The sequence below is a fragment of the Peromyscus leucopus genome, chromosome 9, assembly GCF_004664715.2.
Source record: "Peromyscus leucopus breed LL Stock chromosome 9, UCI_PerLeu_2.1, whole genome shotgun sequence".
Taxonomy (NCBI): Eukaryota; Metazoa; Chordata; class Mammalia; order Rodentia; family Cricetidae; genus Peromyscus; species Peromyscus leucopus.
Window position 1 is genome coordinate 66,432,079 of NC_051070.1, and position 26,582 is coordinate 66,458,660.

The window sequence follows — 26,582 nt, forward strand, 5'->3', positions numbered from 1 at the left end:
TGAAAAAATTAGAATCCTGTGGAGCTGTCTGCTAATTTGGGTCCTCCTGGAAGCAGGCTGGCGGCCGCTATTTATAGCTTGTTGCCCGCGGGGGCATCTCTACCCGCCTGGCCGAGAAGGGATTCCGGCCGGGGCTCACACCGGGAACAAGCCTGCATCCCCAGGCGGCGACACTCGGGCGCGCCCGACGCGCCCGCCCGACGCCCACGCGCGCAGCGCCCAGACCACCCCGGCAACAGGTCGTTGCCTCTACCGGGCTCTCCACTCCAGCCCTCCATGACCCGGTCGTGGGGTGCTTGCGGCAGGGAGCCCCGTCCTATTCCTCCCGCGGATCGGCCAAGCTGCGGGAGCCCGGGCGAGAAGTGCGCGTGGTGCGCAGTGGGGTGCAGGTGTCGCCGGAGGATGCGGGCGCGCGAAGAGGGCGCAGGTGCCCCGCTCTCCAGGAGAGGACATGGAGAGGGGCGCGTGGGGGCGTGGCCTGCGCGAGGCCCCAGCGGGGAGGCGCGGCCGGCCCGGGTGGGAGGTGGCGAGGGCGTGGCGGGCGGCGGGGCCGCAGCTTGGGGCGCGCCAAGTGCCGCGCGTACCGCGGCGGTGGGGATGGCGGCCGGGGCGGAGAGGCCGGACCCTGGCGCGGGGCGCTCGTGGGAAGGGGCGCCGCACGAGTGAAGAGGGAGCCTCCTTTTCAGAGCAGGCCGAGCCCCGCTGGGCGAGGAGCGCCGGTGCCGCCGCGGCAGAGCGGGGTAAGATGGACTGGGCGCCCCAGGGCCACACTCGGGACCCACAGCACCCGGGGCGGCCGGACAAGGCGCTGCCACCCCTGGGCCAGGCCGGGTGGCGCTCAGATCCTGGGAGGCTTTAGTGATCCTTAGGATAGTTGCGGAGCGCCGTAGGGGTAGGGAGCTGAGCCTCGGGAGACTTTGATAAACTTTGGGAATGATTGCTCTTCCTGCTAGGCTCCTAAAGACCTGGGCGGAGCGTCTGCTCTCCTTGATGGATGACCAAGGCTCGGTAGAGATGGTTTTCCTAGAGATAGTATGCCCTTGGATTGGGGAAAGCAAGGCTGCCCCCAACAGCAGGGATCCTAAGGTCATGTTAGCAAGCCACCCCAGCTGCAGGCAGTGGCCTGCAAGTGCCCCTGTGCATTCGTAGTGTTTGGATTGGAGAGAAACAAGGTGGCCTCACCTTCCTTCTAAGAAACTTTCTGAAGTTTATTTTTCTTAAATACCTTAGTTATTAGTATCTTGATCTGTACCCAGCTTCTTGATCTGTGCGCACGTGCTGATGCGCACGTGTAAAGAATGTACATATTCAGAAGCGTGCACTTAGCTGCGTTCTACAAGAATCCTTTAATTAAGAGACTTGTAGTGGCAGCGGCTGGGCAGCTGTTTGTTTTCTGTCCACTCGTCACACTGGTGGCAGGAATTCACCCTCCTGGTCAGCCGTCTTGGTTCCTGAATATTTGTGAAAGGGACTTCAGCACTCCAATTTTCATTTTGTCAAGATGCCTCCAAAATGTGCCATCGAACAGCAGCTGTATAAAACAACCAGGAAGGGGATTGTGCACTGGCTCTCCCTTAGAATTAAAAACTACAGCGATTTGTAATGTGTGCATCACTTCCCGGACTGCCCATCTGTGGTGCCGTGAAATATATTGCAAGACAAACATGGAGCGATTAAAGTGGAGTAAGGGAGGGACTTTTCTAAATATCAGTGTGTTCAAAGTAGAAATGAGCTAGCTTGGCACAAACGCGCCTGGCTCAGCAGTTTGGCCTCTGTTGAGATAAGCATCAAATGAGGACAGTGCTCTGCCCCATAGTGTGAAGCGGTACACACACACACACACACACACACACACACACACACACACACACGGTCCCATGGGGACAGACAGTGCACTTGGCTGACTAGCACATGGCTGAAAGCGGTCCCGTTTAAAAATGGGAGGAAATAAAAGTTAACTCTTCGCCAATGAGGAGAGAATTTTGCCCAGTTTCCCTGAACGATACTGATGCTTTAGGTTCTTGTGTTCGTTTTTCATAGTTGAATGACAGGATGGGTTTGAAACTGTCTCATGGCTGCTGTGGGCTGCCTGGCTCGTGTGGAAGATTGGGACTACAGCCTCCATTGCTTGAACACATGCCTAACAGTACCTAGGACACACACACACAGCCACAGGATCTACCTTCACCGTTTCCCAGTCCTACAGTACTTTAATAAACACATACTTTCGTAACTTACCAGCACATATGAGGGCTGAAAGGCCTGGGAAGATTCTCACCTGTGCAGAAAGCCTGGCCCCAGGATATGAGTGTGAAGAAACCAGCCAAGCTCAGCTGGTGTTCGACGCACCCTTGTCTGTCCGGCCCTCTGGATTGCTCTACTGGTCCCTGGGACTAGGCAGTCAGGGCATATACTTCTACCCATTTTCCTCTTCCATAGTCTGCAAACCTGTCTCCCGAGGTGAGGAACACATTCTTGTTTTTATTTGAATGCTCACAGTACATATAGCTCCGTTCTGCACACAGGAGAGATTTCATGCTTCCTGGAGAGAGAAAGGCATCCACTATTGTTCATGGGGTCATAGAAACACATGTGTGTCTATGAAAACAGTTTGTCTGTGCTTTCAGTATAAAGTATAAAGGCAAGAAAACAAAGTTTCGTCTAAATTGTCATTGTTTTGGGGTGGGAAATTTTCCCTCGTGGTAATTAGATTAGCAATCTGCAGCTGGCTTTTTTTTTTTTTTTTTAACTGCAACAGCTTCAAAGGTGTGGATAGTTGCAGAGATTTGTTTTTATACTTGTGCACATTATTCTTCGTTTTTGTTTTGTTTTTGGGGGACTGAGTCTCACTATGTAGCCCTGGCTTGCCTAGAACTCTCTGTGTAGACAAGGCTGACTCCAAACTAAGAGAGATCTGCCTGCTTTAACTTTCTGAGTGCTGGATTAAAGGCCTGTGCCACCATGCCTGGTTCGTGCACTTCATTCTTTTATTTGAAGAATTAGTGGTTTATTTAAACCATTTACAAACTAACGGTACTAGCTGTGAAAATTGCTTATTTTTTTTCTTCTGGCCACCCCACTGTCTCCATAAATTAGTTCTAGCCTTATTCATGAAAAATCTATTTCTTGTTAATTTAAAAATGAATCTTTAGCTGGGCATAGTGCCTCATGCCTTATAATTCCAGCACGTGGGAAGATGAGGCAGGAGGATTGTCATGGGTCTGAAGACAGCCTAAGTTCCCTAATGAGTTCCCTGCCAATTTAAGCTGAAAACCTTTTGACCATACAGTTTCTGTTCATTAAAAAGTGGAAAATAACATTCCACAGCTATGGAGGTATGGGGTTTGTTTGCTAAGAGTAGAAATATTTGCATTTAAAATGATGTTTCCAGTGATGTGATGAACGAGGTCACTGGACTGTCCTTAATGCCTTTTAGGGAGCGTGCAGATGTGTGTGTTTGGGCTCAGGCATGAATCACAGCACATGTGGAGTGAGAGGGGAGCCTGGAGAGTTGGTTCTGTTCTTCTGACTTTATGCGGAGTGCAGCGGTTGACTGTGGGTGGCCAGGCTTGTTCAGCAAGTGTTCTACCTGCTGAGCCATCCTCCCACCAGCCCCTGGGACTGTTGATGGAAGCTGGAAATGCTCCTTTAGCCACTCTTCATCGACAAAAGCTTACAATGTGACCTGTCTGTCTTAACATACTTGTTGAAGCGTGTAGAATGTGATTTGATGCAAAGGGCAGCTGCTGGAACCTGAGCAGTGTGCCTGCTGCTTACCCCCTTGAAGGCATGTGCCAGGGGAATGTGACAGAGTGGCAAGTGAGGTTCCTTGCTGGCATTGGCACTATGGGCTGTGCAGTGTAAGGCAAATCTCAGGACTCTCGGGGCTTCCACTTCCGGGTCTGTAAATAAAGAAGATAAACCTGACACGTCCCAGGGGTTCTTAGTGCCACAGGGCTGTTTCCCTATACCAGGTACAGTGAGTGATGACATCACTCAGTCTATACAGGGAAATTACTTTTTAACTGTGTTTACAGGGCCGGAGCTAGAAAAGCTACTCAGGCTGCCTGACTTAGGCGTTTTAGGCATACCAAGAGCCTGTTGAGATCTCTAGTATGGTAAAGCATCCCACAATTCCTTTTTTATATAATTTATTTTTATTTTATGTCCATTGATACTTTGCCTACGTGTATATCTATGTGGAGGTGTCAGAAGCCCTGAAACTGGAGTTACAGTTGTGAGCTGCCGTGTGGGTGATGGGAATTGAACCCAGGGCCTCTGGAAGAGCACCCAGTGCTCTTAACTGCTGAGCCATCTCTCCAGCCCCCGATAATTTCTTTTACTGCAATATACTTTGCCTAAACCGTCCTTTAGAAAGTAGAGTGTTGGTAAGTCCCATCTCACTTGGAGGTAGTCACTTTTTCATCGTTTAGTTATTATGCTTGGGGGAAGAAGCTGAAGTGAGTTCATTAACAAGTGATGTTTATTAACTGTTTTGGGAAGTGACAATTCTACTGTGGCTCCTTCACAGAAGTCATTCAAAAGACTTGCCACGCCATTCAGTAACCCGCAGAGGAAGCCAGAGAGCTGGACAGGGCAAAAGAGGGGAGCCCTGGACAGCAAAGGATCTGGTGTGGCATGGAGGCCTTGGAACCTGTCACCATCTCCCTGTGACATCCTGAGGTTCGTCCAGTTGCTAGCTTTCTGTAGATGTTAGAACTCCACAGAACGGTGTAGCTGTAAATGTCTCAGTCCCACCCGGTCCCACGGTCCCATGTTTCTCCGGTCCTGCCCAGCCCCACACGGCAGCCACTTAGAAAATAATCACACAGAGGCTTATATTAATTACCAAGTCCGAGGCCTATTGGCTCAGACTTCTCACTAGCTAGCTCTTACAACTTAACTCAGCCCATTTCTATTGATCTATAGTACCGGTCGGCTGGCATCTTGTTGCTCCTTGGGTGGCGGGCTAGCTTCTCCCCCAACTCCACCCTTATTTGTCTAGTCTTCAGTTTGAATGTACCGCCTAACCTTGTCCTGCCCTGCCATAGGCCAATGCTGCTTTATTTATCAACCAATCAGAGCAACACATATTCACAGCGTACAGAAAGACATCCCACAGCAGAAAGGGCCACTCAAGTCTTATTTCCAGAGAGAATATTTATTTTGTTCAAGTATCCAAAGAAGAAAGAATTTAATAAAAACGTAAATGTATTGTTAACTTGCCCTTCTTCCATACAAAGCAGTGAAGACCTTTGTTTTTAAACATTTTTTAGATTTTTTTAAATGTGTGTGCATGCTTTACCTGAATGTATATATGTGTGCATTATACATGCATGCCTGGTGCACTTGGAGCTCAGAAGAGGGCATCAGATGCCTTGGAATTGGAATTATGGATGGTTGTGAGCCACCCTGTGGGTGCTAAGAACCAATCCCCCTTCCCCTGCAGAGCAACAAGTAGTTAACCACTGAGCCATCTCTCCAGCCCCAAGACCTTTATATTTAAATGAGCACACATTTCCATTCCTTACAAATTGAAATTAGCTCTCACTGTAGCCAGGTGTGGTGATGGTGCCCTTGCAGCCCCAGCTACTGGGGAGGTTGAGGTGCAAGACCGCACCAGCACAGGAGTTCAAAGCCAGACTTGTTGGCTTTTTTATTACTCTTTTGGGGGACCCACCACCCAGCTCCCAGATAAATCACACATGGAGGCTTATTCTTACTTATGAATACCTGGCCTTAGCTTGGCTTGTTTCTGGCCAGCTTTCCTTAGCTTAAATTATCCCATCCACCTTTTGCCTCTGGGCTTTTTCCTTTCCCTTCTCCTGTAAATCTTACTTTCACTTTTACTCCGTGTGACTTGCTTTGTAGCTGTGTGGCTGGCCCCTGGAGTCCCTCCTCCTCATTTCCCCTCTCCCAGATTTCCCCTTCTATTTATTCTCTCTGCCTGCCAGCCCCGTCTGTCCTTTCTCCTGCCTTGCCATTGGCCGTTCAGCTGTTTATTAGACCATCAGGTGTTTTAGACAGGCACAGTAACACAGCTTCACAGAGTTAAACATATGCAACATAAATAAAAGCAACACACCTTAAAATAATATTCCACAACACAGACTAAATAGCACAGTAAGACCTTGTCTCAAAAAGTAAAACGAAGGCTGGAGAGATCATCCAGTCAAGTGCTTGCCGTAGTACCTGGGCCCTGTGTAAAAGAGCCAGGCAAGAGCCTGGAGCGGTAGCTCAGCCGGGAAAAGCATTTGCTGTGCAAGCATGAGAAGCAGAGTTCAGTCCCCAGCAGCCACATAAGAAGCTAGGTGTGGCCAGAGAATCCATGGGGCTTGCTCCAGGTTCAGAGAGAGACCCTGTCTCAAGGGAGTAAAGGGGAGCATGACAAAACAAGAACCACATCCTCTCTGTGTGTACATCATGCACTGATGTGTGTCCACCCCCTCACATAAAGGCATACACTAAACACCAAAAAAAAAAAAAATTAAAAAGTGTCCAACATGGTGGCACACACTTGACATCCTAACTGTGGACAGAGACAGGAGGATACCCGAGACTTGCTGGCCAGCCAGTCTAGCCTCCTTCCTGGGCACCAGGGAGAGACTCTTGTCTCCAAAGGAGTGACACCCAAGGCTGTCCTCTGGGACACATACACACACACACACACACACACACACACACACATGCACACGCGCGCGCGCGCACATAAATAAGATTGAAAGCAGTTCTCACTAGGCCTTTACATCCCCATAGCTCAAAAAAGAAAAGTAGTTCATGGTTCCCTCTGAGAGGTGATGTGTCATCCCATGATTCCTGTAGGTAGCTGGGTGTCCACTAGAGCATCAACTCCCCAGGCCTTCATAAATGAGCAAGAGCCCCACGTGGCAGGATGCAAGATGAGAACACAGTCACACTGTCACAGGTGCTTCCTGTGCATTCTTATTTCATAAGCAATGGCTTCAGGACCAGGATTGCGCTCAATGGTTGAGTGCTTAGCTGGTGTACACTTGACCCGAGTATGATCGCCACCATGAGGTGGAAGGAGGCGAACTGTATATAGCATGAATTTTAAAAATATGATTTAAAGATAGTCTTCTCTTTCTGGAGCTTTACCCTTGGACATTAGGATGATATTCTGACAGTGCTTGGGAGCTACTAAAAGAGACGTGGAGAAAGAACTGTTTATGATTTCAGTACATCGTGAATTCCGGGAGAGAGTGGCCTTTCTCTGAAGAGTGTGGGAGTGTTTGGAAGTCAAGTAAAAACCCAGGAGTGGCAGCACTCAGGAAGCCAGAGCATTGACACAAGTTCAAGGCCTTCAGGGGCTACATTAAGGGGCAGGAAGGATGGCTCAGTGTTTTAAGAGCTTGTACTGCTTCTTTGGAGGACCAGAGTTCAGTTCCCAGCACCCATGCCAGGCACAGCTACCTGTAACTCCAGTTCCAGGGGATTTGAAGCCCTCTTCTGGTGCCCACACACCTGTACTCATACACATATACACACAGAGACACATAATTTAAAAAAAAATGTTTAAAAAAAAGTACAAATTTGATAAAAACATGCATTTTTTTTTCACTTAAAATAAGGGCTAGAAACCACTGGAACAAATAAATAAACACATTTACACTAAAATAAAGAATGTCCTTTGGTAGATATTCTACAGTAATATTGGTAAATACTAACATTGTCATCTATTCACTACTCATTCTTTTTAAGGATACCAAAGTTGGTTCTAAAAAAGAAAACAAAGCCAAAATAAAACTTCTGAAAGACATAGCATTTTAAAATATGAACCTCAGTACAAGTACCATTGAGTTTAGTTTTTTCTTGTTGTTGATGTTGGTTGTTTTTTGGTGGTTGGTTTTTTTGGTTGGTTGGTTTGGTTTATTGAGACAGGGTTTCTCTGTGTAGTCCTGGCTGTTCTGGAATTATCTTTGTAGACCAGGCTGGTATCCAGAAGTCTGCCTGCCTCTGCCTCCCAAGTGCTGGGATTAAAGGTGTGCACCCCCACCGTCCAGCCTGGTAGTTTGTTTTGTTTGTTTGTTTGGGTTTTTTTTGTTGTTGTTGTTGTTTTTTGTTTTGTTTTGTTTTGAGACAGGATCTCACTATGTAACCTTCACTGGCTTGGAACCTGCTATATAACTCACAGACATCCACCTGCCTGTCTCCTGAGTGCTGGGATTAAAGGCGTACTCCACCATGGCTGGCCACCATTGAGTTTAGAAATCATAAGCTAATGTTACAAATAATTTGTTAATAAATTTTAAATGCACAGGAAGTAGAGATTTTTCTGAAAGACAAAATTAACTCAAGAAATAGCAAACTTGCTGGGCATTGATGGCACACGCCTTTAATCCCAGCACTCGGGAGGCAGAGGCAGGTGGATCTCTGTGAGCTCAAGGCCAGCCTGGGCTACAAAGAAAGTTCCAGGACATCTAGAGCTGTTACACAGAGAAACTGTCTTGAAAACCAAAAAGAAAAAGAAAATGCAAACTTACACATATCAAGAGCTATTAATGAAGCGGGATCTATCCAGATCTTCCGCCACCTCCTCAGGAAAAGACATTAGTCCCAAACTCCCGTAAGAGACTTTCTTATATGAGATAATTCAGAGAACTTAATCTCTCCAGCTTATTAACTTATATGCCAAAATATACCAATAGTGCAAACAGTGGTCCACTGTGGGGGACCAGCCCCCACTTTTATGACCAGGGCACTCTTGAGTAGGGAGAAGTGAGGAATATATAGATAGAAATTTAGAGGAGAGAGACAGACAGAAACACAAGATAGCCTCGGGAGGGCCTGGGTCAAAACCCACCAGCCCAGAACTTTATTCAAAAGGGATTTTTATGTCAATGCCAAGAGGAGGAGCAAAAGACTTCCCCCTTGTTAGATACAGCCAAGTGTAGACCCTTCCAAACACCTGGTACCCAGGCTAGTGGCCTAATCATCCTCTTACACAGTCCTACTGGGTAAAGCCACTAGGAAACCTCCGTGGGCTCCAACAGTCCATCTGAGATATGAATAAATAAATCTAAAGTAAAATGATAGAATATAGAGTGTCCTTGGATATTAAAAATAAGCCTTGGTGAAGACACATTTGCAGTGATCACCAGCTAAAACTCAAATATATTCAGGAAAAAAAAATGCTGTATTAAGTTTAGTACTCAGTGATGACGTAGGAATAAAGGGAAGCATGGAGCCTGTAGCCAGCCAAGACCAGAAGCTCCTTCAGCCTGATAAAAATGAACACACAGTGAAATTAAAGACAGATGTGCACCAACAATGCTAGTGCACATCTGTGCTCCTAACACTTAGAAATAAAAGCAGGATCAGAAGTTCAGAGCTAGCCTCAGCTACATAGTGAGTTTGAGGTCAGCCTGAACTACATAAGACCATGTCTCAAAAAAAAATGATGAAGGGTTGGGGATTTAGCTCAGCTCAGTGGTAGAGTGCTTGCCTAGCAAGTGCAAGGCCCTGGGTTCGATCCTCAGCTCTAAAAAAAAAAAAAAAAAAAAAAAAAAGATGAAAATAATTGAAACACTAATCACACATTAAAAACATTTGTGAAGTCAAATGTGTAGATGCCACAATGCTACCTGGTCTACTTGCTAACAACACCAAACAAATGAAAAAGAAGTAACAGGAAGCTAGATATTGTGGTTCACAGCTCTGGTTCCAGCACTCAGAATCACAGGCCTGGAGAGACAGCTCAGCAGATCAGAGCACTGGCTGCTCTTCCCAAAGACCCAGGTTCAATTCCCAGCACCCACATGACAGCTTACAACTGTCTGTAACTCCAGTTCCGGGGATCCAGCACCCTCTTCTGGCTTCCTTGGGCACTAAGCATGCACGTGATGCACAGATATACAAGGGTAAAATATAGTTTAAAAAATGAAGAGGGAAAAGACCGAGGCAGGAGAATCACAAGTTCCAGGCGAGTCTGAGCTAAGAGGTAAACGTGGTATCAAACAAACAGCAGGAAGAATGAGAAGAACAGTCTGTGTTTAATAGCAGGTGAGTTGAATGATGGCAAACCCTAAGTGATCTCCTGGCACCTCTGTTCGTGGATTCCTAACAGACTGTCAGATACAAGATTAGTATAGAACAGGAACAGCCAGGCCGGGCGTAAAAGTGCTTGCCAGGCACACATATAGCTCTGGGTTGTGTCCACGGCACTGCCCCAAACAAACCAACAGTACTAATGATAACCAATCAGAGAAATTTAAAACTATTTAGAAGAAAAAAAAATGTAGAACACTTTTCAAGCATCTGGAAATAAACCCAACAATAGAATAAACGCAAGCCCTTCTGGGTCAAGGTCTAAAGCCCAAGGGGTGGTTGTCAGAGAATGTCTGTGTCGACATAGAATGGCTGTGCTTACTGCAGAGGAATGACAGGGTAAGGAACTGAATTCAGTTCAAATACAAATTTAATGTGTTTCGTTTGGATACCATAGTTAGCCTTTTTGTGAAACTGACCTACTGTGTTCAAATTTCATATTGAAGAGATAAACGGCCAAAAATAGTTAAGACAGATTTGGAGAACAAGGCTGGGAGTCCCGTGCTGGATATCTGGTATAGTCATCTCTGGGTGTCATTGGGGAGGGGCTCCAGGACCCACACACCCTTGCTGAAGTCCATGATGCTCAAGTCCTATATGTGAGATGTGCATTGTTGCCAATACACACATCCTCCCATGTGCCTTGAACTATCTAGATGACTTCTAGTACCCAACTATTTACATCGCATTGATGTAGGTAGTCACCATAAAGTGGAATTTGGGAAATCATGACAAAGATGTCTGTATATTGTAGACACAATTTATAAACTATTTCTTATCTGAGAGTCTGGAAGCCTAACTATACTGTCTCAAGAGTGACGCTTGAAATGGGTAGATAAGGAATACAAGAAGTTAGTGGGAAAGTCTTTCCATTTTCCATGAATAAAGAGTTCATCAGATCAGCCCATTTATCACTGGATCATATCTGTGACAAGTTCAGCCCACCAGGTCCCTTTGGAGGATGTCTCAAATCAGGTGCAGCAAAAACTACTTCCTGAGCCACCCCTCCATCTTTCAAACCCCAGCAGACATTACTAATGGAACATAGAACTCTATGTCTTATAGGACCCTTAAAGTTCCACTGAGTGGTATTCCATGCCATTACACACACTTCATACAAAATTGATTTTCCTAACCCACCCCAGATTATATTACCTCTCACTAACAAAAGCAGTTAAGATATTATTATAAAAGGTAATAAAGAATGCTACACATTCAGTTTTTTGGCTCTGATACCATTCTGGAGTCTTAGTAAATTTTGCATGTCCCAAGGCTCAGTGGTTAAGAACACTGTTGCTCTCCCAGAGGAGCCAGGTTGAACTCCCAGCACCCACATGGGGGCTCACAACCATCTGTAACTCCAGTCCCAGGAAATCTGACCTTCAAGGGCACCAGTCACACACTTGATGTGTATGCATGCATACAAAACACTCAGACACATAAAATAATAAATCTTTTTAAAAACTGGAAGACTTATGGTCAGCTGCCTTGCGGTCCCCTGCTGTCTTCCTGATGTCAGTGTGCTCCAGACTCAGACACCAGCGGCCACTTTCCTTCTCTTCCCCTGCAAGATCTCCAGGTACTCTGAAATTTTCATTATTTTTTTATTTTTACTTGGACTTTTTTTTTTTTTTAATTTATGTGCATTGGTGTGAAGGTGTCAGATCCCTTGGAACTGGAGTTACAAACAGTTGTAAGCTGCCATATAGGTGCTGGGAATTGAATCCAAGACCTCTCTGGAAGAGCAGCCAGTGCTCTTAACTGCTGAGCCATCTCTCCAGCCCCAACTTGGACTTTTTTTTTTTAAGATAGGGTCTCTCCATATATCCCAGGGTGGTCTGAAACTTTTCATCTCTCTTAAGTCTCTAGAGTACTGGGGCTAAATAAGTGTGCCACCACACCCAGCTTGAGTACTGGGGTTAAACGAGTGTGCCACCACACCCAGCTTGAAGGCTTTAAATACCTTCTGCTTGGTGACAACCCCAGATGGGACCTCAAGCTTGGACATTTGCCCACCTCAGGCATTTCAGACTTCATCATGTGTCCCAAATAGAACCCACGATTGCCACGGTCTCCCCTACTTGTCCCTCCGCTGCCGATGGCCCACCTTGGGAAAGAGCACATGTGTTCCTGTAGTTGGAGTCACGAGCTCCATTCTCCTCCCTGGGCCTGCCTGACCCTCTCCAGTCCTCAGCATGTCTCAGGAGCGTGATCGGTGGAGCTCAGCTGACTTACCAGCTATCCTGGAGGGAGTGGCCTCTATAGATGGCAGCAGGAGTCCCCATTGGAGACCCTCTAAAGTTCTGTGCTCCCCTCTAGGACATTCAGGACACACAGAGAGAGGGGGTCCCAGGAGTGCTCTGGACAAATTGTGTCACTCTGTTCAGCCCCTCAAAGGTGTTAGTGTTCCCATAAGTGAGAACCAGGAACCTGTCCCTCCTGCTGCGGCCTGTCCTGGCTTGCTGTGCCCTCTTCCTTCATGCCTGGAGGAATACTCCCTCACTTCTGGAGTCTTCTGCCCTGCAACTGAGGCCCTCTGTTTGGTTTTCACAACCACGTCCTTGCCTTATGTGTCTTGCCCTCTGGCTCCATGGACCCCTGTGCCCACCTTCTGTGTCTGGCCATTTGGTTTGTGTTACAGGGGCAGGTTCAGCTGAGGGCTGGTTGCCCATGGCTGCAGCCTCTGGCTGAGAGAAGAAGGTGGGACCTTCCTTCCTCCCCATTCCTTCTCTGCAGACTCATCTTTTTGGGAACCGTGGCCTGCCCTGAGATGACCTTCTTTTGACCTCCCTGACAAGAGTTTTGTCAACACTTCAGGGAAGGCTTCTTCTCACACTTGCTCTCTCCACTGCTGTGGGGGAAGAAGGCTCCTGGTGTCCTCATCCTCCTTGTTCCTATGACTTCGCTCTCCGACATCCTCCACCCATGGCTTCCACGGCCTCGAAACACCTCTCAGGGGGCCCAGACCCTGCCTGAGACTGTGCTGACTTCTCTTTTAATTATGTGTTTATTAACCAAGTGCTCTTCCCCCATGCCCCACTTAACCCCGCCTGCCGCCTTTTAACCCTTGATTAGACTCGCTGTTCCTACCTTCCTGCTGGACTGGTCATTTGAGGACTGTGGGTGGCCTCCTCCTGCCGAGATCAAAGGGTCTTTGCTTCACCCACGTTGAACACTCTGAAAAAACGTTGACACGCCGTGGCTCATCAAAGCCCTCTGCTGGCTTCTGAGTCAGGAGTGGTGTTCCTCAGTGTCCCTTTGCCCTCAAGCCCCTCCCTGGTCCCTGGACCACCTGTTGGCCCCATTTTGACATTAGACAAAATGAGATACCTGCAAGAGATACCTGGCCACTTTTAAACGACTACATTCCCACTGCAGCAGACAGTAGGGAGCGGGGCCAGTTCTGCCCTCCTGCCCCGACAGAGAGTAAGGCCTTTTTTTTTTTTGTTTTTCGAGACAGGGTTTCTCTGTGTAGCTTGCGCCTTTTCCTGGAACTCACTTGGTAGTCCAGGCGAGCCTCGAACTCACAGAGATCCGCTTGGCTTTGCTTCCCGAGTGCTGGGATTAAAGGCATGCGCCGCCGCCGCCACCACCGCCAGGCCAGAGTAAGGCCTTTTAAAAGAGAGAGAGAGAGAGAGAGAGAGAGAGAGAGAGAGAGAGAGAGAGAGAGAGAGAGAGAGAGAAAGAAAGAAAATCAAAGAAACAGGAAGGAGAGGGGGTGAGAAGGGAAAGGAAAAAGTTTGTGAAGTGACTTCCTACAAGACTGAAGGGAAATCACGACAAGAGATGAAGCATTGCAGTTTCTCAGAGCGTAGACTCCAAGACCTCGAAATCCAAATGCACTGACTTCTCTGGAGACCCTCATCTGGTCTACAACCAAGAAGACACTGGTGTTCTCAACACGCCGCCCTTCTGAGCTTTACCCCACCCCATCCGACTCCAGTACTGCTTTCGCACACAGGTCACAGGGCCTTCAAAGGGCATCGTTCTTCACAGGACCTTGGTTGGTCCTGATGCTGACAGACGGGCTGGGCATACACAGGCTGGCCATGGCAATAGCTCTGGAGTGCCGTAGTCTTCAGTCCATGTTGCCTGGAATGTTACGCAGTGCACGACTGCACCTGAAATGTACCCGGTAATGTGGGTACGATATCCTCTCGCTAGAGCATATGGCTTTACGGAGTTGGGGGTCACTCAGCTTCCTCTTGCCTGTGGCCTCATGCCTCTTCCACCATGACTTAATCCAGGCCATCACAGAGGCAAGGCCTTCATTTTTTTCTTCCAGACTCTATTCAGCATCCCAGCCAAAACCTTTTTCTCTTCAGAGAGCCCTGTGACCTCCCCAGGCTGGGCTTTGAGGTTCGCCCTGAATGCATTTCCTGACTTGACTTAGACACATATCCTGTTCTCTCTGTCCTCAGAAGATAGTCCCTTTCGGTTCCTTTCCGGTCTGTTTTGCCCCCTCTATCGCCTAGCCCACTTGGCCTCCTCTGCTTGCCACACTGAGTCCTGGCCAGCTGCCTGAGGCCCCTTCTTTCTTGAACTCCACTTCTCACCTATCTCTCGCCTCTCAGAACAGCCCAGTGGCTCCTTTGTTTGTACCGACTCTGGGCTGCAGTCTGCAGCGAGCGGAGTCGGTCCACAGTCAGCTCTCATACACAAACAGCTGGGGAAGTGACTGCTTTCTAACCTCAGATCTGGTGGTGTCGTTCCAGATCACACTCATTCCGCCCGTGGCTTGGCTTTCTTCTATCCAGAGGCCATACTCCAAACCCTGCAGTTAGGGTTTCTGTTGCTGTGATGAAACGCTGTGACCAAAAGCAACAAAGAGTAAGTCAGGGCAGACAGCTGGAGGCAGGAGCGGATGCAGAGGCCATGGAGGGGTGCTTCTCACTAGCTGCTCCCCATGGCTTGTTCAGCCCGTTTTACAGAACCCAAGACCACCAGCCCAGGGGTAGCACTACCCACAATGGGCTGGGGCCCTCCCATATCACTCACTAATTAAGAAAATGCCCCTAGGCTTCCCTACAGCCAGATCTTATGGAGGCATTTTCTCAATTGAGGTTCCTTCCTTTCAGATGACTCTAGCTTGTGTCAAGTTGACATAAAACTAGCCAGGACACAAACAAAACACTCATACACATAAAACAAGAATTTTAAAAAGAGATCTTTCTTACTCTCTTTCCTTTTCTTCTTTCTCTTGTTTTTCTGTGTGTGTGTTCTTCTCTGCTTTGTTTTTGAACTTCAGGCCCTTGCTCAGTGTCCTGGATGGTAGGATTACAGGACATTGAAGATGTGTGCCACCTTACCGTGCATAGACAAATTTTAAACGATGTGCTGTGACCATGTCCAACAAACCCGGGTTCAGGAGTGAGCCCCAGGCTGCCCCTGCTTTAGTAAACACACCATTTGCTCTGACAGGAACACCGACACATCCCGAGGCCCCAGTGAAAAACTACATCACCGTCCAAAAGAAACGGAGCTGCCAAGTGTCAGGAAAGCTGCCAGAAGCTTTGGAAACCTAAGACCTGCTTAGTGCTCAGTGATGTAAGGATAAGGGCCGCTGTTGTTTGCAGGACGTAGTAGAGTATAGTAAACAATTCAGGTTCCTCGGGCTAGCCTCAGACTCACTAAGTAGCCCAGGTTGGCATTCAACTCCTGATATTCCTGCCTCCACTTCCCAGGTACTGGGATCACACGCCTGTGCCGCCATGCCTGGCCTTCCATTTTTTTCAATTAAGATGTACTGAGTAGATCAGGTGCCATTTCACAGGGATAAAGATCACATCCAGGCAATATGTAGCCCTACTACCTACCACCTTGTGGATCAGTTCCCCCTCTGTCCCACCTGTGCAGGACCCTGCTCTGACAACTGCCACAGGTTGATTTTGTCACAGTGTGACTACAGAGTTACACATACAAACGAAAGCGAGCGTCCTCACCAGGTGATGCAATCTTACGGGACCCTGTCGCTTTGCAGTCTGTCAGCACCACAATGTTGCTATGCAGCACTTGACTATTTAAAGTGCTATTATAACGCTGGGTACAGTATCCTGTCATTAAGTTGTAAGCACCTCACAGAGTTAAGCAGTTCCCATTATGAAAAGAATAAGCTTGGGCTGCCTTCGAGGTCAATCTGCCACGTTCTCCTATATCTGAGGCACACTGCTCACAGCGCTAGTCTCAAGAGTGTGGTGCTGATGTCAGCTGAACTACAGAGAGGAAGATCATGTCTACACAAAGGAGGCAGGAAGTCTGGCGTCCCACAGTTCCCTCCAGGGGTCTGCCCGAGTCTATCTGAGGACCGTCCGGCAAGTCCCCTCTTTGTGGTCCCACTGCCTCCCAACACACTTGGTGGGGAGGAGCAAACCACGGGAACACCGGCATCCTCTTCCCAGCAGGATTCATTTGTCCAGGTGGACCTCATCCTGCTGCACACCACCCTGTGGCCCCTGCTGTCTTGTTGAATCAGTGTGCCCCACCCATCCCTGTGGACTCTGCTGTCTAACTCACGTTAGGGCTAGAGTTAAAAAATGGTGTGGATGGGGCTGGAGAGACAGCTCTGCAGCTAAGAGCACTGACTGCTCTTCCAGAGGACCTGGGTTCAATTCCCAGCACCCACATGTCAGCTCATAACCATCCATAACTCCACTGACAGGAGACCTGGCACCCTCATGCAGACAAAACAGGCGAAAACACTAGTGCTCATAAAATAAGAATAAATAATTGTTTTTAAGTGCTATGAATAAGATGCCTCCAGAACGCCTTTGTGCCATCTGGAGCCACCTGAAGGAGATGGTGAAGGAGATGAAGGTCACGTCTGTCGGCTCTAGAGTTATCTGCTTGGCTCTAGCCTGGATCCAGACTATTAGGCTTCCAAACAGCCTCTGGTGAAGTTTCCATCACACATGCATTTTGCCAAACAAAATCAAACCCTCACCAAGGAGTGCAGCATGGAGGCCCAGCAGGGGGTGTCCGGGACATACCTTGCCCCTGAGGATTAGAGTAGCTGGGAAATTGCTCTCCCCTAGTTCTGTCCCCCTGTGGGTACAGGGGCAACAGGGCCCGTCTTGACCTTTGTCAGTCACCCACGCCTCTCAGGACTGGCAGTGGGCCTCTGTGACCTCAGCTCCCACAGTGGTGGTGTGAGTGTGTGGACCTTACTATGTAGCCCAGGCTGACCTCAAACTCATGGCAACCTACCTACTCCAGCCTCTCAAGTATAGAATTACAGGCAAGAGCCACTTTGCCCACGTTGGTTTGCTTTTTGTTTTTGTTTTTATATGTGTGTGCATGTTCGTGTATGTACAGTTCTTGCTCATGTATGTATGGTTGCACATGCTCATATGTGTGTATGTGGCCCACGAAGATCTGTGGCATGTGGAAGCCAAAGGATAACCTTGGTGTCATCCTTAGGAATGCTATCTACTTTTTGCGTCATTAATATGCTTAAAATTATATTTACTATTAGTATGCATTTCAGTAGTTAGGGATCATGTGAATTTTTTTTTCAGTAATTATGAATGAATCATAATTTCTCATTTATGCCTGGTCTTACTCTCTTAGGAACTGAAGATGATATATCGATAGGATTGATTTTTTTCTTTGTCTATATATAAGAAAAAAAGATATAACTTGAACCAGTAGTGGACTTTCCTCCGTAGGAACCCTGGGAGCAGCTGGCAGGGTTGATTGAGCTGCCTCACAATGTGACAGCAGATGGCCTTCGTACTTCCTTGACCCTTCCTTCAGGCTCCCTGATTCATGCTTGCAAGGTGGCTGCCCAGCTCCAGACATCACATCTGTGCACAACTTGGGAGGAAGGGGAACTGTCAGCATGAGGACCATTCTTTTCTTAGAAAGCCAGCCCTGGTTGGAAGGACACTTCACAGTTAAGAACACGTGCTGTTCTTGGCAGGGTCCCAGTCCAGTTCCCAGCACCCTCATGGGGCCCGTGGCTCACAGCAGCTTATAGCTACACCTCCAGGGGATCCAGATATCTTCTTCTGATCCCTCCGGGCACCCATACATACCTACACAGCACACACATGTACATGCTAAATTAAAAATAAAATATTTTTTTTTAAAGAAAAGAAAATCAAAACTTTCTAAGAACTTCCCAGAATTCTTCATCTTCAGATGAAGATTTTAGTCCCCTTTCGCTGGTCCCCTCTGGCTGGCTGGGAGTGCAGAGAACAAAGGTGTCAGAGGTAGACCAGAGATATGAGAGTAGACCCTGGGTTGACCAGATCACCGTGTCAGCCACAGCAACCACCAGGCTCCTTCTGTTTGTTTATCTGCCATCTATAGCAGGCATCTGTTTCAGCACCATTCATCCTGGAGATCTCTGAGGATTTCAGTTGCAGCCAAAGGTACTGCGTCACTGTGTGTCTCTCACATTACCAAATTCCTTCCCATCAAGATTCACCACTACACACAGAGTGCTTGAGAACTGGCCTCTCCCTACGACTTGGTTGAACTGTGGCCATGGCCAGCGCAGAGACAGGATACTTGGTGGCACATCGCTATTCTTATAGGTTGCACAGAAGCATGTACTGGCGTGTTGTAAGTGCCTGGAGCTGGTGGCTCTTCTAGAGAGGACTCAGCCAGCAGAGTGACAGGCAGTGCAGCCAGCTCCCCCACCCCACCCTGGCACCATGCCTTTCCTCCACCAATATCCCAGTGGAGGATAGTTATTGAGCTATTCATGTTCCTCAACAGGTGCCTATGATGGGCATCTGGGGTGGATCAGTTCCTCACTATGAGGTCAGCTCACACACGGGGCCATTTGGCATCCCTAGCTTGCAGGGAAATGCTGGCAGCAGTATCCAGTCTATTTCAAGCAGAAAAGTCCCTTCTTTCCCTCTGTGCCATCAACCGTGTAGGAGGAGACCCCAGGCCCTTGGTTCGAGCACATCTTGTCAATGTTTGCTAGCAAACAGAGAGTGCTTCTGGGAGATGAGCGCCTGGAAGAGACTTAAATATGTGCACTGGCCTCTCCTTAGCCATGGCTAGCAGTGTTTGCCCCAGTTCTGCCGTAGAAGGCTCAAGGGAAGGTGTATGTGCTGGCTCCACCCCCGGGGGGGGACTAAAGGGGACAGAGTCTTTAGTCCTCTGGTGGTCTTGAGACTGGACGCTGTGGTGTCCTAGGTCAATAAGGAGAAAGGTGTGGGCCTGCGCAGGAGGCTGGGAGGCTAGGACAGGTCCACAGGTTGGGCCCTGGAGAAACTGCACATACAGGCCAGTTTGTGTGTGTGTGGGTGTTCCGGGAATTTAGTGTACCCTGGACTGTGGCCAGGGCCCAGGGAGGAGCCCCACCACATGCTACCATGGCTTTGTCTGGGCAGTGCTACCTATGTGCTTACTTGTGTGCCACAGTCTCAGGGGACCCCAGGGAAGGGTGGCAAAAGGGCCGAGACACAAGTCAGAGCTGTGGACGTTTCCCCCTTGTGACGCAGGCCTGACACCACAAAGTGCTTAGGAAGAGTTTCTGTCGCTGGCAGTGTTAGAGGCTCAGTGGCAGGCACTGGCGTGAGTTCAGCGCTGTGGGGCCCCCACCGTCTCTTCCCTTCCCTGTCCCTCTCCCTGCCATAGTCATGGTGGAGAACGAGGATGCGTGTGTGCACGCATGTGTGCGAGCGTGCATGTGTGTGTGCTCAAACAGTAAGAGTGAGGGTGAGGGAGAAGAGACAGACCGGCCCCACACTGTCTTTGAGGACTATGCCCCCGTGACTTAAGGACTTGAATTCCCACAGCTTCCCAATACCACCACTCTTGGGAACCACACCTCTAACAGGTGAACCATACTGAAGCCGTGGCAAGGTGCCTTCCTGATAGCCTGGGGCAGCCAAGCGCCCCTCTTTCCAGGGACAGCTCTGAGGGATGGGTAGATTGAGGGCATACTGGAAGAGAAGAAAGAGGGAGCTAGAATGGGTCCCTTACATCCATCAGGAAGAAGAGTGGCTGCTTTAAGTGATTTAAGTCTTTGAAGGATGATGTTTTATCTCCTGAGAGGATGCAGAGCATGCCACAGCGGGGACAAGCGGAGTGTGGAATTTATAAAGAGTAAGATTTCATCCCCATTCTTATCCCAATAAGCAAGCATTGGAAGTATGCTTGGAGTTAACATTTTACTGCTCCTTTAGACTGCTAGTAAGTGAAGTTTTATTGAATTCCAAGCTGATTCAGAAAGACTAGTGTTGAGGCTGTAAGATGGGGGGTGGGTGGGGCTGGAAAGATGGTTCAGCTGTTGAGAGCACTTGTTGTTCTTGCAGAGGACCTGGGTTCTGTTCCCGGCATCCACATGGTGGCTCTCAACCACCTGTAACTCCAGTTCCAGGGAATTTGAGGTCACCATGCATGCGTGTGGTGCACAGACATACAGGCAAAACTCTTAATACACATATAATAAAATAAATGTTAAAAAATATTTTTAAAAAGGTATCTCAGTGGGTAAAGGGCCTTGCTGCCAAGCTGGACTACCTGAGTTTGATCCCACGACCTACAGGGTGGAAGCAGAGAACAGACTTCTGTGAATTCTTTCCTGACTTCCACCCAAATCAATACATTTTAAAAGTTTTAGATTTATTCATTTTATTATTTTATGTGCATGAGAATTTTGTCTGTGTGCACGTCTATGTACCATGTGAGTGCCTGGAGCCTGCAAGGTCAGAAGAGGGTGTAGGATCCCCTGGGACTGTAGTTACAGATGGTTGTGAGTTGCCATGTGCGTGCTTGGAATCAAACTTGAGGTCTTAACCACTGAGCAAACTCTCCTATCCAAATAATATTTTTTAATTAAGTAGATTAGTATTGTATATGTATGTACATGTACATGGGGCGGGGGCTTCCTCATCCCTGAAGTGAGGGATCAGGAGGGCAGTTAAGTCATTTACACCAGCAGTTGCCTACTGTGACGGCTGCTGAGTCATAGTGGTGATTGGTACTCAGTGTCCATGGGGATTGGACTGGCTCCAGGACCCCCACAGATTCCAGGTCCCTTCTATAAAATGGCGAAGTATTTGCAAAGAACCTGTCTCATCCCTCGGCATACCACATGTCATCTCTGGGTGATTTAAGATATCTAATACAATGTAAATGCTGTGGAAATTGTTGCCATACTATGTTGTTTAGGGGATAATGACAGCAAAATGCAAACACAGGACAATTGCAACCAGCAAATACTTTTAAATTACTTTATTTATTACTATTACGGTGTGTATATGTGTCTGATACGTGTGAGTACAGGTGCATATGTGCCATGGCCGATGTGTAGGGATCAGAGGATGACTTTCAGGAGTTGGTTCTACTAAATGAATTCCCAGGATCTAACTCAGGTTATTAGTACAGTTTTGCCAGGGAGGAGGAGGAGGAAGAGGAGGAGGAGGAAGAGGAAGGAGGAGGAGGTGGAGGAATAATAATAATAATAATAATAATAATAATAATAATAATAATAAACACAAGGTCGTTCTAGGTAGCTGAGGCTCCCTGGTTCTGGTTCTGGGATTACAGGCATGCGGCCCCACCCTAGGCCTCCACCTGCTTCAGATCTGAGGTTGGTGGGACCCGAAGCTACTGAGGGCTGGCAGCACACTGCATGCTGCATGCTGCTGCCTTGACCTGCTCTCCCCAGTAGTTAACAGCCATGTTCCCCTTGCAGGTTAGCTGTCGGGAGCGATGGGCGACTGGAGCTTTTTGGGGCGGCTGCTGGAGAACGCGCAGGAGCACTCCACAGTCATCGGCAAGGTGTGGCTGACCGTGCTGTTCATCTTCCGCATCCTGGTGCTGGGGGCAGCGGCCGAGGAGGTGTGGGGCGACGAGCAGTCAGACTTCACCTGCAACACGCAGCAGCCCGGCTGCGAGAACGTCTGCTACGACCGTGCCTTCCCCATCTCGCACATCCGCTTCTGGGCGCTGCAGATCATCTTCGTGTCCACGCCCACCCTCATCTACCTGGGCCACGTGCTGCACATCGTGCGCATGGAGGAGAAGAAGAGGGAGCGGGAGGAGGAGCTGCTGAGGAGAGACAACCCTCAGCACGGCCGTGGCCGCGAGCCGATGCGTACAGCGAGTCCGCGGGACCCGCCGCTGCGTGATGACCGTGGTAAGGTGCGCATTGCCGGCGCGCTGCTGCGGACCTACGTCTTCAACATCATCTTCAAGACGCTCTTCGAGGTGGGCTTCATCGCGGGCCAGTACTTTCTATATGGCTTCCAGCTGCAGCCACTTTACCGCTGTGACCGCTGGCCCTGCCCCAACACGGTAGACTGCTTCATCTCTAGGCCCACGGAGAAGACCATCTTCGTCATCTTCATGCTTGCTGTGGCCTGTGCGTCACTGGTGCTCAACATGCTGGAGATTTACCACCTGGGCTGGAAGAAGCTCAAGCAGGGGGTTACCAACCACTTCAGCCCAGATGCCTCAGAAACCAAACACAAGCCCTTGGAACCCCAACCTCAGGCCTCCAGCTCTGATCCGCCCAGCGCCTCCATTGGGCTCCCACCTTACTACACACACCCTGCCTGTCCCCCAATACAGGCCAGGGCCACAGGGTTCCCTGGGGGCCCACCACCACCGGCAGACTTCACAGTGGTAACCCTGAATGATGCACAAGGCAGAGACCCCCCTGTCAAGCACTGTAATGGCCACCATCTAGTCACAGAGCAGAACTGGGCCAGCCGAGTGCCAGAGCGGCAGACTCCAGCCAGCAAGGCCTCTTCGGCAGCGTCCAGCCCTGAGGGTCGCAAGGGGCTCACGGACAGCAGTGGCAGCAGCTTAGAGGAGAGTGCCTTGGTGGTGACGCCAGAGGAGGGAGAGCAGGCCTTGGCCACCACAGTGGAGATGCATTCCCCACCCTTGGCCCTCCTGGACCCAGGAAGGTCCAGCAAGGCCAGCATCGGGCGGGCCAGACCTGGTGACTTGGCCATCTAGCCATAGTCTCTCCAGACAGCCTTATAAACCTTCCCTTTCCTCCTTAGAAACAAACAACAGCAACAAAACCAAAATGCATTTCAAATCAGCAGGTAGAGAGAGAGAGAAACCCTGACAGCGCTGGAGTCCCCGGAAACACCGAACAAACCCAGTCAGGTGTCTGTTTTAATGCTTGCTGTTCCTGTCGCTGTGGGATAGAGTGGGTCTGACACCAGCGTGTCTGAGGTCGAGAGGGGGCGGGGTTGTTGGCTCTTAAAGATGCTCCCAGCAGCGGTTGCTCTCGGACTCCTCCATCTGCAGTTCCTGTTCTGCCGTGATAAAGCAACAGGTGTTTGCAGCCCCTTCAGGGGGAGACAATTGGGTTTCCATTCCTAAGCTCTCCAAACAGCCCAGAGAGTCGCAGAGGCACTTAGCTCTATCTCGGTTTGATACTTTTAACTTAGAGTTGAATTTCATTTGGGATATTTGCCAAACTGTACTAAAAAAAGATTTAGAGGGACTCTATCTAGTGTCATTTGAGTTTCTGGAATTGCCTGTGAGGTCCAGGCTACCCAACCACAGGCTGCATAGCAAATCGACACAGAGCAGCTGCCCTCCAGAGGGCGGTTCTGTGGGGCAGGACCACAGCCATTACTGGTAGAGGCAGGTGGAGATGCAGAGACCCTGGAAAGCCCTCAGCAGATGAGGAAAATGACCACAGTGTGGCAGGTATGCCGTAGGTATTTATTCTTTGGTGACATTTTGTGCTTAGCCTGAATGGTAAAAAACTATTTGCAACACAGACACACATACACACACACACACACACACACACACACACACACACACACAGATTTTATCTTTCATTTAAAAAACATAGCACTGTTAAAATGACTGCTGATCAGGAAGATGTTTAATTAGTTGAGATTTTGAACTTTGCTTTAAAACAAATTCACCTTCCATGTCATCTGACTAATCACTGTGAGGGTGTCTAGATAATAAGTTAATCACTGTGAGAATGTACGCTAGATAAAACTTGGGGGATTCGCGTGCATTTTGAATACTTGAAGTTTTAAAGTTTCCGAACGGGAGGTTCCACCACTATAACCAGGACAAATATCTATACAGATGAATCACTGATGACCCACACTTAAAAGTACAAAATAAAACACTTCAAGTTCCCTAACCGTTTTTTTGGTGCCTGTTTGCTTTCTAAAGTGTAAATAAAATTGTCTTGATTTGACTGCCTGTGTAAGAGCGTGTGGCTGATTGTGGGTGTCCACTCTGTTTCCACCCACTTAAGTACTGTCCTGCAGGGAAGCTATTTATGTACTGGGCTGGGCAGGAAGAGGGCAGAATCCCTCTGTGGTTCTCACTGTGTTGTCTCTGTTACTGTCACCCTTTGTCAGAAGCCAGTGAATAATGGTCCTGCAGAGCCTGCCCCCACCCCACTTGCTTCCACTCTGAGTAGTACATCCTTACTCAGCAAACATCGTGTATTTCCCCGCTTCATTTATATTTATAAGTTAATCTAATGATTAATTTGGGGCACCACCCCACATACTTTCTGTCTCCCATGTTAAAGGGGTGGAGAGGAACTTCCAGACTGAGCCTTTTGTGTGCATACATGTATAGTTTGTTAGGCCGTTCGGTTTGCTGTAGAATGCAATGGGCAATCATTGCTGTTTAAAATACACTGACTCTCCATACAGAGCCTGGGCCACAGTTAAGTCCTTTGGAAAATTCTAGATACATAAATACTAGGTCGGCACGTGCAGTCTTTGACTTGGGGAGTCGGACTTAGCTCTTTAGAGAGAAGGGCTATGAGAAATCCTGGTGCTAGAGAATTCTGATAAAACAAGCAAGCAAACTACTTGGTTCTCTTAGAAAATGCATTAGCAGTCACCAAAGAGCTAACGTTCAGTCGCACATAGATGTGGTGCTTCCTGTAAGTTGGACTGAAATAAATGTTACATATGAGCCCTGCGCTTACCCACAGTTGATTTTTGACGGAGTATTTATTTAGTTTTCACATTTAAAGACTGGGATTGGAAAGACAGCTTTGGGACCTGAAGTGCCCAGAACCTTTTTTTTTTTTTAATGGGCTGTGGTGGCACGTGCCTGTAATCTGAAGCTGGGGAGGTAGAGGCAGCAGGTCTGGAGCTGGCTGGCCAGTCTAGCCAAACAGGCTAACTTCAGGTTCAGTGAGAGACCCTGCCTCAGAAACTAAGGTGAGGAGCAACTGAGGAACACTCCATACATGTGAATCCTTACATACACATACTCAAACACAACATTCACAAAAATGCCAATATTATTTGATTAGGCATGATCTGACATAGACATTACCTACAGCCTTCTTCTTGGGTCAGTGTGCAGGCCATGAGAAGAAAGAAGGCTTGTCTTGCATGGTGTTGCTATTTGAAATACGGTATCTTGGAGGAAGGGCTGCCTCTCCCCTATGGCTGTGTGGGATCACTCTGTACTTGTGTGATAAAAATAGAAATTGATTATGTAGGCAAGAGTCCACACAAATGTTCTCTGGCCATTTCATGAACTAGAGATTTTACCAACACTGTTTTTCTCTTTATTTAATAGAAAAAATTTAATTCCTAAGCTTATTAAAATGCATAGGCTTATATATAGCTATTGTATTTACATATAATGTTTAATTAAGCATATATGTTTCAACTGTACCATATAACACAGTCCCTTTAAAAATTTTTGGGACCAGGTGGTGGTGGCACATGCCTATAATCCCAGCTCTTGGGAGGCAGAGGCAGGTGGATCTCCATGAGTTCAAGGCCATCCTGGTCTACAAAGCAAGTTCCAGGACAGCCATGGTGGGTACACAGAGAAACTCTGTCTTGAGAAACTTTAAAAAAAATTTGAGGTTTTGGTGGTGGTGGTGGTGGTGGTTTTTGTCTTGTTTTGTTGCTTTGAGACAGGGTCTCTCTGTGTAGTCCTGGCTGTTTTGGAACTTGCTCTGTAGACCAGGAGCCTCAAACTCACAGAGATCTACCTGTTTCTGCCTCCTGAGTACTGGAATTAAAAGCATGCATCACCACCACCCAGCCTACTTCTTATAACTATTTAGACTCTCAGACATCAGTTGACCCTGAGCCCAAGCTAAGGGGTGATAAAATATGAACAGGAATAGCCACAGAACACAACCCATTCTTAAATTCTAGACATTCCTTATATTACCACCTTATAAGATTGATTTTACTGAGCTAGTTTTGTTTTTTTCATAAAACTAAATCCAATAGAGAAAAAGAAAAAGAGAGATCAGGTAGCAATGCACACTTCTGGCAAATCCTGGCTCTGGCTAAGTAAGTGGGTGGAGCATAGTGCGGGGAGATGTGTACACATGCATTCTCATATGTGGTTTTGGGACAGGGTCTCACTCTGCAGCTTAGGCTGGCCTGGATTTCATGGAAATTCCCCTACCTCAACCTCCTAGTGCTAGAATTACAGACATGAGCTACCACATCTGGCTAAGAGTATTGGTTCTTGGGGTCTGTTGTTTTAGATAGAGTCTCTAGCCCAGGCTAGCCTTGAACTCCCTATGCCAGCAATTCTAACCTGTGGGTCAAAACCCTGTTGGG

General features: G+C 48.1%; 1 protein-coding gene across 2 annotated transcripts in view; it reads left to right on the top strand.

Annotated features, from left to right (window-relative positions):
• Positions 1 to 601: 601 nt before the first annotated feature.
• Gja3 (gap junction protein alpha 3) overlaps positions 602 to 26,582 on the top strand; it is a 29,316-nt gene continuing 3,335 nt past the window's right edge. Inside the window, exons 1-2 of one of the 2 annotated variants that reach the window (XR_003734615.2) lie at positions 602 to 740; positions 21,725 to 23,703. Coding sequence is in view for 1 of the 2 variants with exons in the window: in XM_028870422.2 (XP_028726255.1) it covers positions 21,742 to 22,995 (1,254 nt within the window). In the remaining variant the exon portion in view is untranslated. Of the gene's footprint in view, positions 741 to 21,724; positions 24,218 to 26,582 lie in introns of those variants that run through there. The other variant, XM_028870422.2, reaches the window with a different exon arrangement.